The sequence below is a fragment of the Aspergillus niger genome, assembly GCF_000002855.4.
Source record: "Aspergillus niger supercontig An03".
Taxonomy (NCBI): domain Eukaryota; kingdom Fungi; phylum Ascomycota; class Eurotiomycetes; order Eurotiales; family Aspergillaceae; genus Aspergillus; species Aspergillus niger.
The window spans coordinates 93,765-105,563 of NT_166520.1; the positions used below are offsets into that span (position 1 = coordinate 93,765).

The 11,799-nt window shown below is 50.9% G+C and overlaps 5 protein-coding genes and 1 non-coding gene across 6 annotated transcripts; 3 read left to right on the forward strand and 3 right to left on the reverse strand.

Moving 5' to 3' along the window:
- Window positions 1-30: 30 nt before the first annotated feature.
- Window positions 31-1,639, reverse strand: An03g00460 (uncharacterized protein; the record flags this gene model as incomplete). The annotated part of the gene is made up of 2 exons (XM_001389915.1): window positions 31-1,278; window positions 1,385-1,639. The coding sequence occupies 2 exons, from the start codon at window positions 1,637-1,639 to the stop codon at window positions 31-33; spliced, it is 1,503 nt and encodes a 500-aa protein (XP_001389952.1).
- An 890-nt stretch (window positions 1,640-2,529) lies between these two features.
- Window positions 2,530-4,018, forward strand: An03g00470 (uncharacterized protein; the record flags this gene model as incomplete). Its single annotated transcript, XM_059746855.1, has 5 exons — window positions 2,530-2,709; window positions 2,775-3,056; window positions 3,115-3,187; window positions 3,258-3,487; window positions 3,587-4,018. 5 exons carry the CDS (start codon window positions 2,530-2,532, stop codon window positions 4,016-4,018), a joined length of 1,197 nt encoding a protein of 398 aa, XP_059600167.1.
- Window positions 4,019-4,837: 819 nt separating this feature from the next.
- Window positions 4,838-6,828, reverse strand: An03g00480 (uncharacterized protein; the record flags this gene model as incomplete). The annotated part of the gene is made up of 2 exons (XM_001389917.3): window positions 4,838-6,516; window positions 6,570-6,828. 2 exons carry the CDS (start codon window positions 6,826-6,828, stop codon window positions 4,838-4,840), a joined length of 1,938 nt encoding a protein of 645 aa, XP_001389954.3.
- Window positions 6,829-7,468: 640 nt separating this feature from the next.
- On the forward strand, window positions 7,469-8,528 carry An03g00490 (uncharacterized protein; the record flags this gene model as incomplete). Its single annotated transcript, XM_001389918.3, has 2 exons — window positions 7,469-7,478; window positions 7,579-8,528. The coding sequence occupies 2 exons, from the start codon at window positions 7,469-7,471 to the stop codon at window positions 8,526-8,528; spliced, it is 960 nt and encodes a 319-aa protein (XP_001389955.3).
- A 566-nt stretch (window positions 8,529-9,094) lies between these two features.
- On the reverse strand, window positions 9,095-10,623 carry An03g00500 (uncharacterized protein; the record flags this gene model as incomplete). Its single annotated transcript, XM_059746857.1, has 2 exons — window positions 9,095-9,693; window positions 9,756-10,623. 2 exons carry the CDS (start codon window positions 10,621-10,623, stop codon window positions 9,095-9,097), a joined length of 1,467 nt encoding a protein of 488 aa, XP_059600168.1.
- Window positions 10,624-11,397: 774 nt separating this feature from the next.
- Window positions 11,398-11,488, forward strand: tRNA-Gln (TTG). The gene has a single exon. It is a non-coding gene; the product is annotated as a tRNA-Gln (tRNA).
- Window positions 11,489-11,799: the final 311 nt, after the last annotated feature.

Sequence of the window (11,799 nt, forward strand, 5' to 3'; positions counted from 1 at the left end):
GCTTTGGGCGTAATTATTATATAGCGCCCTTCAAGGAATAGGTGCGTAGTAGCTGAACTTGCCCGTAGGGTCATACTTGGCCTTCAGGGACCGCAGACGCTGCTGACGCCACCCCTCGCTACCATACAACTGCTGGGGAGTCTCATCACCATGGGCATAGTTGACATACGCGCGGATATCCTCGTGGTCAGTACCAGCAAAGAGAATGTTGCGCAGCTCCTGACCCAAGTTAGCCCCGCGGCGATCAAGTTCGGCGCCATCAGGGTAGTAGTTGATCATGGGAGCAGCCAGCACGTTTTCATTACGGAAGGCAAAAGCGCTCGACCGGCTATCAACATCGTGCACGCCGCCAACTGAGTATCCCTCGAACATGAAGATGGAGTTGTTGAACGCCGAAAAGCCACGGGTAGCATTCGCGTAGACGTCCCATGCCTTCTGCTGGGCAGTGACGTTGTACGTTTCGAGGTAGATCGGGTAACGGGGGTTGGCCATACCCATCTTCTGGCAGGGGGCGGAGTCGACAGCAACCTCAGTCCATGCGGCGAGATCCTTGTATGTGCCGTTGTTGGGGGACACAGAAATGGGACCGATCTTGCGGAAAGGCGCGGTGTAGACGGAATCGACGGTCTTCACTCCCTCCTGGATGATGTAGAAGATGATGACCGGGTTGTTGGGGTCGGCATCCGCATTGTTCATCCAGTACGACCAGTTGATCACGCCGGCAGCCTGGGTGCCGTTCTTGACCAGGTAGTCATTGGCAGCCTGGTAGACCTCGGCAACCTTGTCGCCACTGAAGGTCAGCGTCTCGATGGCCCAATCGCTGTACTCGATGTCATAGATCTTCATGGTGAGGGAAGTGACGATGCCAAAGTTGTGGCCGGCACCCTTGACGGCCCACCAGAGGTCCGAGTTGGCGTCGATGTGGGTCAGAGTGCCGTTCGCCAGCACGATGTTCATCGAGACAAACTGATCAAGAACAAGGCCGTGGTGGCCCTGGAGCCAACCATGGCCACCACCAAGCGCAGGACCGACAAGACTGACACATTCACAGGTTCCAGTCACGGTCTGCTTTCCTGCGGCCCAAAGCTGGTCGGTGACCTCCTTGGACATGGTTCCACCTCCGATCGTGGCAGTCTTGCCGTCAGCTGCGACCTCGACACTACTCAACTGGCCCATGTAGATAGCAATACCATGGGTCATTTCTCCCAGAGAGATGAGGGCACCGTGCACACCATTGTAGGTTAGGAAGGGGACATCCTTCTGATTGGCAAATTTCACCTGCAGGATCAATTAGCGACCAATTAAGTCACATTACATCTATGGTCCAAGGGGAGGGGGGATGGAAGGGGAAGAAACAATTCAATCAAGTGTGAGTTTGACATACAATTTCGGCGACATCATTTTCGGTGCCAGGGACCACGACAACATTAACCTCAGGCTCATCCAGGACGGACCACCGCGTGGTGGCATTTGTGAATCCACTGGAGCCCGGATAATAGATCTGGGAGGTATTGGAAAGCCTACCCGAGAGGGTCTGGAGGTCACTTTCCCAGCTGGAGGAGCGAGGGATTTGCTGCGAGACCGTGGCGAATGCCCAGGCCGCGATGGCCGTGAGCACCTCCATCTTGAGTCGAAACATGGCGGCGCAGAGAATTCCCGATCGGCAATGAGATGCGGTGGGAATAAAAGAAGAACAATGCAAAAAGCAAAAATAAGAAAAAAGGAATCTGGCAAGATGACTGGCCACGCGACCGCCCTTCTGCTGCACGTCGGAGGGCCCGGGGAATCCTTGTCAGATGGACTGACCCTGACCCGGCAATTGGGGCACCTCATTTATTTCTAGCATTCCTTCGCCATGCGAGATTACGGAGCGCACTAATCTTACTTTGCAGTTACTCTGCAAAGTGAGACAAGCGTCATATGATACCCAGTGTGCAGCTCCACCCGATCGCTCTGTTGCGGTTTTCCGATCAGAAGTTATGCAGCACCAACGAGCGCCGCGTGCGGTCCCTGTGCAGTCTCGCGGGCCATCGGCGCTCGCTTGGGGAACTGGTCGGTCCATCCCGTCCAATCTGCTCCGTGTTCAATTGAGTACGTGAGGGTAATATGTGGGTCGAGGCAGCATCGGGGATCGCGGGATGACTGGATGCTCGGAGGACTAACTCTCTCTAGGGCTTACAGGTGGGCCCGAATAGACTCTGGGGTGGAGCAGGGTCAATCTATTCACGTTGCAACTTATTAAAAGAATCGGCCGGTTGCCGTTCAGAAACCAGAACCCCTGCAGTCTGTTGATGTCAATTGGATGCCGAGGATGTTCGGAGCACGAAGGAAGCCTGGCAAACCTTGCTTTCGCTGCCAAGGCTCTCCTTTGTGGGAGTAGAAATTTTCAATGGCTGCAGAACTCCTGTTTCTGCCTGGGCTATAGGAGGCTTCGCTTCTTCCCGATCGGCGTGATAAGAGGGGAGAATTGTCCTGGATATTGCAACTACGCCTGCCTGCATTGCAGGGCGGACTCCGCCTGTTCAAGACATGTGGACGGCCATTGAACAGAGGGATGAGGCATCAAAAGCAGCCTATAACAGCAATGTCCAACTATGGACCCTCTATGCGATCGGCTGTGCGGTGACGCTACTTAGAACTTATTCACAATGCAAGGATCTGGGTTGGAGAAGGTTGCGCCTTGACGATTATCTGATATGGGTCGCAATAGTAGGTACATTCCCAACCTAACCGTTTCTTATGTGGACATATGCTGATACACTCGCTCTCTGTAGTTATTTTACACCGCACAAGTGGCACTGGCGTATAGTGTCGGCAATGTAGCCCATGGACTCGCAAACAACAGCATGACAGAGGCCCAGAGAGCTACGTTGGATCCAGGTAGCGCAGAATATCGAGAAAGGTCAGTCATTCAACCCCGATCCGGTGACTGGACATTGACGGACGCGGTCAATAGAATAATTGGCTCCAAGATACAAATTGCCGGCTGGGCCACATATACAGCGTTGATCAACTCGCTCAAGTTGTCAATGCTGGTCTTCTACACTCGACTGATGGTATGTTTGTTGGGGATGGTCATTCTGCTTTAGCAGGAGAGGGCTGACCGTACTATAGGATGGTCTCGGCCGTCGTTATCGCGTGCCCATCTGGATTGGGTTCGCCCTCGTCATCGGAAGTTTTGTCGCCTGTATGATCACTATCCTTGCGGCATGCCGGCCCTTCAATAAGAATTGGCAAATCTACCCTGACCCCGGTAGTAAGTTTGCGCTTCGCGACCCTAAACCATAATAGTCGCTCATGGTTTTCTACTAGATTCCTGTCAACCTGCCATTTCGAAGCCAGTGATCGCCGCAACCTTCGCCGCAAATCTCGCCACAGACCCATATTTGGTTTTGATACCGATCCCGATGCTTTGGAAATCCAGCCTCAAGCTTGTGAAAAAGATTGCGGTGACGATAGTACTTGGTGCGGGGATGTTTATTCTGGTGTGCGCGACAATCAAGAGTGTTTTTCTGTTGGTGGTAAGGCATTGCCAGCGCCCCTTTGCTTGGCATACATGCAGAGCCATGGCTTATTTCCCTCATAGGAACCCAACAATGGAGCGTCGATAGCAGACGAATGGGGCACACGAGAGACATTCGTCGCCGTGATCACCACAAATCTCCCTATGGTGTTCCACCTGCTACGGACCTGGCTGGCCCGGGGATTTGGCAGCGCCTTCCAATCGTCGCAGCGAACCTACCAGCTTCCATCAGGAGGACTTCAGAACACCGGTGGCGGTACTACTCGGAGAAGAGGCCGAGGAGGTACCAGCAGCCGGGATCCGATCACCGTCGGCTTGACGTTTACCGAGAGTGAAGAACGAATGATGCAGGACATTAAGCTGCAGACACTGGAGCCACATGAAGCCCCCACAGCTGGTGCCATCATGGTCTCGAATCAGATCGAAGTCACCCATCAGACGCGAAACAGTCATGCCGAGGAGCCGTCTGCACCGAGAGAAAATGCAAATTGGTAGCATTCGGTCCGCAGCCGAGGATTTTCATACCTAGTTTGTTCTTATAATAATAAGATTTGGAAATGCGTAATTTTCAGTACAAGCGGGGTGCTCTTGATTAAGCAGGACAGGCTGACTAGTAAGGACATTTGGCCCTAGTGACGCCGGCGTCGGCGACTTGCAGGCCACTAGCGGGCGAACTCCGGTTTAGCCTCGGAAATGATATCCCGCGGGTTCCCCCTAGCTTTTTCTCCCTTGCATTCGCCTTATTTAGAATGGTGTATCGCCAGAACGTGGCAGAAAAAACACTTTTATATAACAGTAATATGCTTTGTAGGATGGATTTATGGTCGTAAGGCCGAAGAATTATTGAGACTGTCTTGCATGTCTGTTGTTCAAAGTGTGCTAAACCTTTTCAAGCAACAGCATAAAACTTCCTAAAAGCGACTAGTAGAGCAAAGGACAGTCAAGCTTCTCGAGTCAAGCAGAGTTGTAACAACCCAGGTCTCCCTAATCTATGGTTGGCTGGATGGTTATTTATACTTGAAACTATTGACAGGAACATAATGCCTAAACTTTTATTAAGATGGCCCACTCGACTGGGAAGTACGTTACCATTCTGGGCATGCCAATGTACAGACTGCAAGCGTAGCCGGGAAATAAATATATACATTAAACCATTGAGCAAGGCAACCCATCTAAAACAAACAGTAAATCTAAGAACAGGCTATTCTGAAGCAGGCTTATACCAAAACTTCTGATGAATCAGTTTTGGCGTTTTCTTCACACATCAGACTCAGAACGCAAGAAAAGGCGGAGGTTGTCTATAAAGTTGAGCACTTAGTGAAACTTCATGCAGTCCAATGACTGGCCACTGGGAACAATGGGCACCATTTCTGTCTCCTCAATCAACATCTCGAGCAGAGCAGCTCCATCACAGCGTAGAAGCCATTCGATGCAGCCGGGCAGATCCTCTTTGAAGAAGCAGCGTCTTCCCTGACAGTTCATGCTGCGCGCGAGACGAACGAAATCAGGGTTGTCCTGCTGGGCGTAACAGATCCTCCCTCCGTAACCCTCGTGCTGGAGTTGGGAAATCATGCCTTGCTCCTGGTTGTTGAATATGATTACCTTGACAGCGACACCATGCTGTGATGCAGTCAACAGCTCTTCCATCGACATACAGAAGGAAGCGTCTCCATCTATACAGACTACTTGATTGCTAGGCCGAGCAGTCTTGGACCCGATAGCAGCTGAAAGTCCATATCCCATTGTTCCGAGGCCACCAGACGTGACAAGGAAGCGTTCGTGCTTCCAGTCAAAATGCTTGGCCGTCCACATTTGGTGTTGACCGACACCAGTAGCGATCGTTACTGGATCTCGCATAGAAGCCGTCTGGTGATTCAGCTCAGCGATGACTTCCTGAGGAAGGGGTCGAGAGTGCTTCGTCTCAGACAATATGGGCGAAAGAGGATACTTTTCCTTCAGGTGTCGTATCAAGCCCAACCAATCTGGGCGCTCTGTCCTTTTCAATCGACGGAGGAGAGCGCTCACAGTGATCGAGAGGTCTCCGAGGATGACATGAGTGGGGGTAACAAATTTCCCCAAAAAGTCAGGACTAATATCGAAATGAATGATCCCTCCTTTGCCGTCTTCGGCTTTCTCGCGAGCGTAGGGTGCAAAGCCAGATGCTTTGCCCACCGCACGCTCGTCCAACCTGGCACCCATTACGAGGATGAGATCGGCGCTCTGGACCGCATAATTGGCACACGGCGTCCCATAAGTCCCGAACATTCCTAGAGAGAGTGGGTGGTCATGGTCAAAGCACCCTAGCCCAAGGAGCGTGGTGGCTGCAGGAATGCGATAGTTTTTCATCATCTGCCGCAACAGCGCCGCGCCTTCTTGAGTGGCAAGGGCACCATTCCCGGCGCATATGATCGGACGTTGAGAATCGTTAAGCTGTTTCGCAACGTGATCTAGATCTTGTATGATGTTTTCGCTATCCTTCCTGGGAGGATCGGGGCTTGGTGCAAGGCAGTCATCTTTCAGATTCTGGTAGGCTTGTAAAGCCTCCAGGTCGAAATTCGCTTGAGCAACGTCTTTCGGAACCGAAATAAGTACCGGGCCAGGACGACCCTCTACGGCATGTTGAAAAGCCGAGCGCACAGCCATCGGCAATTCCCACACCCTCTGTACAGTTGTTGACCACTTCGTACACGTGCGTGCTAGTTCATCAATGTTGATCTCCTGGAAAGCACCCTTGCCCTGAGATGCTGTGGGCACTTGGCCACAGATTACCACAATGGCAGTTCCATCGAGCAGGGCATCTAGCATAGGTGTAACCGTATTCGAACTCCCGGGCCCTGAAGTGACCATAACCACGCCGGGCTTTTTGCTGGTGCGGTAGTAGCCTTCTGCCATGTGTCCCGCTCCCTGCTCATGATGTGCAAGAATGAATTCAAATCTATGGGCTCGGTAGAGGCTGTCCATTAACGGGAGAGAGGCACCGCCGGGGTAGCCAACTGTAACTTTTAGTGACAGAACTTCCCAATAGTCAGTTGAGGGGGGGAAATACAGATATGCTTTACACCCTGTCTTCCAAGAAGCTCGCATAGGACATCTGCCCCCGAAAGTCCAGCAAAATCGTGTCCATCCATTGCGGCAGAGATCAAGAAGGTGTCAACTAAAGTCGTAGGAGATTGCTTTTCTGTTCCACTCGCTTTCTGTCTAGCCATTTCTGCTTTTATCAGTCTACGGGGCCTCCAACACGCGTCATCGATGGTAATCTTGCTGAATCTAGCGAAAGAACGAATCGCCTCTGCTTGGACACGCATGATTTCAATATGATTCTACCCCTGCAACCGACAAATACCGTTTACGTATCTGTGCATTGGAATGCGTCAGAAGGCCTGATAGCAGCTTCGTCCAGAGATACGACATTGTTGGATGGGAAGGTCGGAAACCATTAACAGTAGCCTATAGGGGAGGAACTTGTGTTGCACAGCAATCTGGTTGTGAAACCTCAGGCTTTCCTGACTTCTCACATGAGTACTACATGATAGTCATGTAACATCATCCAACTCTAGAATCAGTCTACGCCGATAATCTAGCAAAAATAAGTATCTACTTATAAGGTATCAGAAAGAAGCCGAAGAACTAATAAACAAAAGGCCACTACCGCCTAATGCCGCCTTACGTGGAACATCGAGCTGAGTGCTAGTATCTTCAATTTGTTCCCATCATAAGGTTTCTTCATAATGGCTTCAAAATACATGACGGAAGCCTGAATGCACGGGCCACTTCCGGAAACTTGCCGGGCAAGGAACCAGCATCCACATTTTATCGCAATCTCCTCGATGTCGTCAAGATAGTAATATATCCTTCCTGAAATCAGGGATCCGAAACTGAAAGCAAGGGGTTGAGGCACGGCTCTTGATGAAGCTTTTCTGCTAGTAGACGTCACTCGGTTACCGAATGGAGACATGTGCGCCGGGGCACATACTGGAGTTTCTTGATAACCGGATTGCAAAAATGCGGTAGACTTCTGGTGTGATCATCAGAAGAATCTTGATATACTTGTTTAGGGGTATCACAAGATATTTCGGCTGCGCGTTATCGGCGTGTTGCGTCAGTTGATCTTGAGGGCGCTATCTTCTTCCGCTCCCTGATTGGTGCAGTGTTGGTACCTAAAAAGCCCAAAGGGCAAGCTGAAGTTTGTCGTATCTGTTTTAAGCAGGGACGAACCCATACAATAGCAATATCGTCCTCAGTTGATCCTCAATTCACCGCCTCCGTTATTGCTCCAAATACCAACATGGCAAACTGCATATACCAATACTCCGTGCTGGGAGCGCTCATGGACGGCATCTGTCAAGATGGAACCACGGCGCAAAACATTCTCAAACATGGTGACCATGGCATCGGCACCATGCGCGGTCTCAACGGCGAACTAGTGATCATCGACGGGGTGGCATATCACTTCCCAGCGGACGGACCCCTACGCCCTGTCGAAGACGCGGATATAATTCCATACGCAATGGCTACTAAGTTCCAGCCCACGCTGACCAGCCATGTTCCCTGCACCTCCATGTCGTCTCTATTCGACACGCTGTCACCTGTATTTCCGGGTGAGCAGAACGTCTTCCTCTCGATTCGACTCGTTGCCTCCTTCTCGCGGGTCGTCTTTCGCGTGATTCCAGCCCAGTCAAACCCACGGGAAACCCTTTTAGATCTGGCGAAAAGGCAGGAGATCCGAGAATGCAGACATATACAGGGCACGCTGTTCGGATTTTGGTCACCCAAGTATACCAGTGGGCTTAGCGTACCGGGATTCCACCTGCATTTGCTGTCCACGGATCGTACTTTGGGCGGCCATGTTATGGATTTTGATGCAGAGGATGGGCAGCTGGGTGCAGCAGTGGTGAGAAATTATCAGGTGGAACTTCCTGATTCGGAGGAATTTCGCGAGGCACCCTTGAACTGCGTGAAGGAGCAAGAGCTGCACACTGCTGAGGGAGTCCCCACTTCTCACTAAACTTGTGTGACTGTGTTCGAGTGATTTATACATAGAAAACGAAGTATCTTGAGCGTATTGGGTGCACACCAAACCCATGCAGTTGTGGCTAGCCTAATTTTGCAAGTATGGGATTTGATAAGCCAGTCGATCCCGTCTTGAAAGAAGACAGAGTGGGTTTTAATATCAGGTGAACAACATTATAACGAGCGTTCATTTCGGAAACTATAGCGAACTCAATATACAAGACTTATCGCGAGCAAGCAAACGACCAGGTGTTTCATCGCATTCAGGGGGTTCGTTGCCGCACCCATATTGATTGATTGGCGATCGCAGATTAGCTTTCTCGTAATCCACGAATCTCCAGGCTAACAGAAGAATGTAAGAGTATTACATTTGAGATTACTACTTAAACTCACCCGGCAGAGGCCTTACCGAATTATAAATGCATAATGACCATAGCAAATTGTATTTCAATATACATGCAACCCCGGAGAATTTTCAGATACGACACGACACCAAAGCATCCGAGCAAGAGGATCATTATCACATATACGCTCCACAAAGCGAAGAATAATGCAAGCCAATCAAGACAAGGCCGGAAGGACCCAAGTAGTCACCGATTCACTGGGGATATTTCCACTCCACTCCTCTCCGCTCTCCGTCGACAGAGTCAAGTAAATATCGTTACTGAATATATTCTCAATAATGACTGTGCGCGTTCCATCAGGGTTCAGGGACGCCACCGACTGTACGCCATCGCCACCCGAGTAGGTATAGCTCCCCGTTCCGTTCAACACGGTCGCGCCAGGAGGCATGAACTTGCTAAACTGTGCCATCATGTAGTAGGCAGTATTAAGAGTATAGCTGTCATCATCGTTGATGGTGACCAAGCCCTGACAGGCGTCGCATCCACCACTGGTCAAATGCGGACCGTCGTCAGTGTTCGTGCCCAGAGTCCACGCCATGACCCCCGACGCATAGTTCTGCAGAGGGCCCATGGTAAAATCAGCAGCCTGGTGCCATGATCCGGAAGCTGGTGTCCAGCATTCGGTCATATATTGCTTGACCCCAGGGTTGGCGCTGTAGAACTGGCTGAGAACAGTCCAGTCAACATCCTTTGCATAACAGTGCCAGGCTACCGTGTCGACGTATTGACTTGCTTCATCAAGCACAGTCTGAGGGTACGATGCGTGATCTGGATGTCGATTATTAGCAGTTGTCAATGATTGTCGAGAATGGGGTACTTGCCAGTATTGTGATCGAAGGCCCAGATTTCCGTGCTCAGTCCAGCGTCGGCAAGAGCCGGTCCAATGTATTTTTGGATCAGCTGCGCAGACTCATAGTCGTAAACATACATGGTGGGATATCCAGATTGACTATTTAACGGCTCATTCTGAATCGTAATGGCATCGACCGTAGCTCCTAATGCTTCGTACGCTTGGATGTATTTCACGAAGTACTGCGCGAAAGCACTGGAGTAGCCGGTGCTTCCCGTGCCACCACTGGTAAGGTAGCCATCGTTAAGGTTGTTATCAGTCGCGTTGCCATCAATCACGCCATTCAATTTCATCCATCCGGGCGCACTCCACGGGGACCCAAGCACCTTCAGGTCTGACTGCAACGATTTCATCGTGGCCAACATTTCCGCCATAGCAGTGCCACGGTCGCCGAGACCGAAGCCGGAAAGTGAGGGGTCTGCTTCGTTTCCGTTGTCATCATAGGTGTAGACCGGATCACCGGACAGATCAGACGCGCCGATGGTATGGCGCATGAGAGAGAAATTAGCTCCATCGGAAGTCATCAACTCATTGAGGAGCTGTTGGAGGGTAGAGCTCGACAAGGTGTTAAAAGACGTGACGGTCGCATCGGTCACAGCAGCCCCGAAGCCAGTGATTGCCTGCTTGTGACCGGATGATGTATCGTCAATACTTAGCTTCCAGGTGGATGCTGAGCCCGGGCTGCCACTTCCCTGAACTGGGGCCGTGATCGACGAGAGCTTGTAGGTACCCGATGAATCGGAGCAGTACGCAGATGCATCGGTGGCGCGTTTCTCAAGAGAAGCATGGCCTAGAGATGCTAGGCCAGCTATAGTATACCACAACATCCAACTCATCTTTGAAGGAGTAAAAAGGGGGACCTCATATCAGTTAGTGTGAAGATGAGGGCGAGGAACTCCGGCAATATATTTTGCTCCATGTTTGGGCCCCCAAGTGGCAGTTTCAGGGATGCCCTGGCCCCGTCTTCGGTTGGAGGCATAAGCCCCAAGCATCACCGAGGCTAAGGTCGCAAAAATGTGCTAGCTTGGCTGACAGGGACAAACTCTAATGTAAGATGACCTGCCTAATTAAGAAAATGGTAGGTGAGATTTTGCCGTTAGCGAGAGGGACTGAACGCTTATTTGCCTAAATAATTATAGCTGGCCGCATGCACGCGAGTCCCGCGCACTCCGATGCAAGGGGGGCCGGAAACCATGAAGTTGAACATTGCTTTGCATCAAGCTATGTCAGGTGGCTGGCGAGATCTTGCCGCGCTCACTCACACAGTGTTTCAGCTCAACTCGTGTGGAGGTCGGAGGATCCTGGTGTTGTGCCCCATGAGTTTCTTTTGTCAACACATCTGTGTTGGCTATTACTGCCTCTAATCTTTATTATCATGCGAGTACTGCATAATGGATGGATATACTAAGCAAGCAAGACAATATACTGGTACGGCTGGGTCCATGGTACGTCCGTGTCGATCATTTAGCTTATACCTACTTTCACAATAAGCAGAACCAACATCAATAAGTATGAAAAGGTCTCAGGAATCTGTAGGTATTCCGGAAAATTGCCTCATCTTGTTGCTCTAGCCATGGATAAGCTGTTTTGACTGAAGATGGGCAACATGTGGTTGTGTGGGGTAGTGGTCATCCCTTCGGATTTTGAGGACTTGATGTTTCCAGAGTTCCGACAACCCCGGTTCGAACCCGGGCACGACCTGAGATTCTTCTCTTTTATTTTTCTTCATACCATGCCAGAGTCTATCTTTTTAGATCTTCCCAGTATTCGAAGTGTACGACCCCTGCTATCTGCCATCAAGCTTCTCTCACTGCACACTTGTAGGAGGTAACTTCCCGCGAGGCAATAGGAACCACCCACGGCAGTCCCCGTCAGCCCGACCGTCAGACTCCCGGTTTCTCCCCCATGGATAGGCAGAAACATCTGGCCTCCCAACTCTGTGCAACATAAATTCCCTGTATCTGACCCCTCTTTCGCCAGCCATACATCTCTGTTACCACTTCTTCTTCATC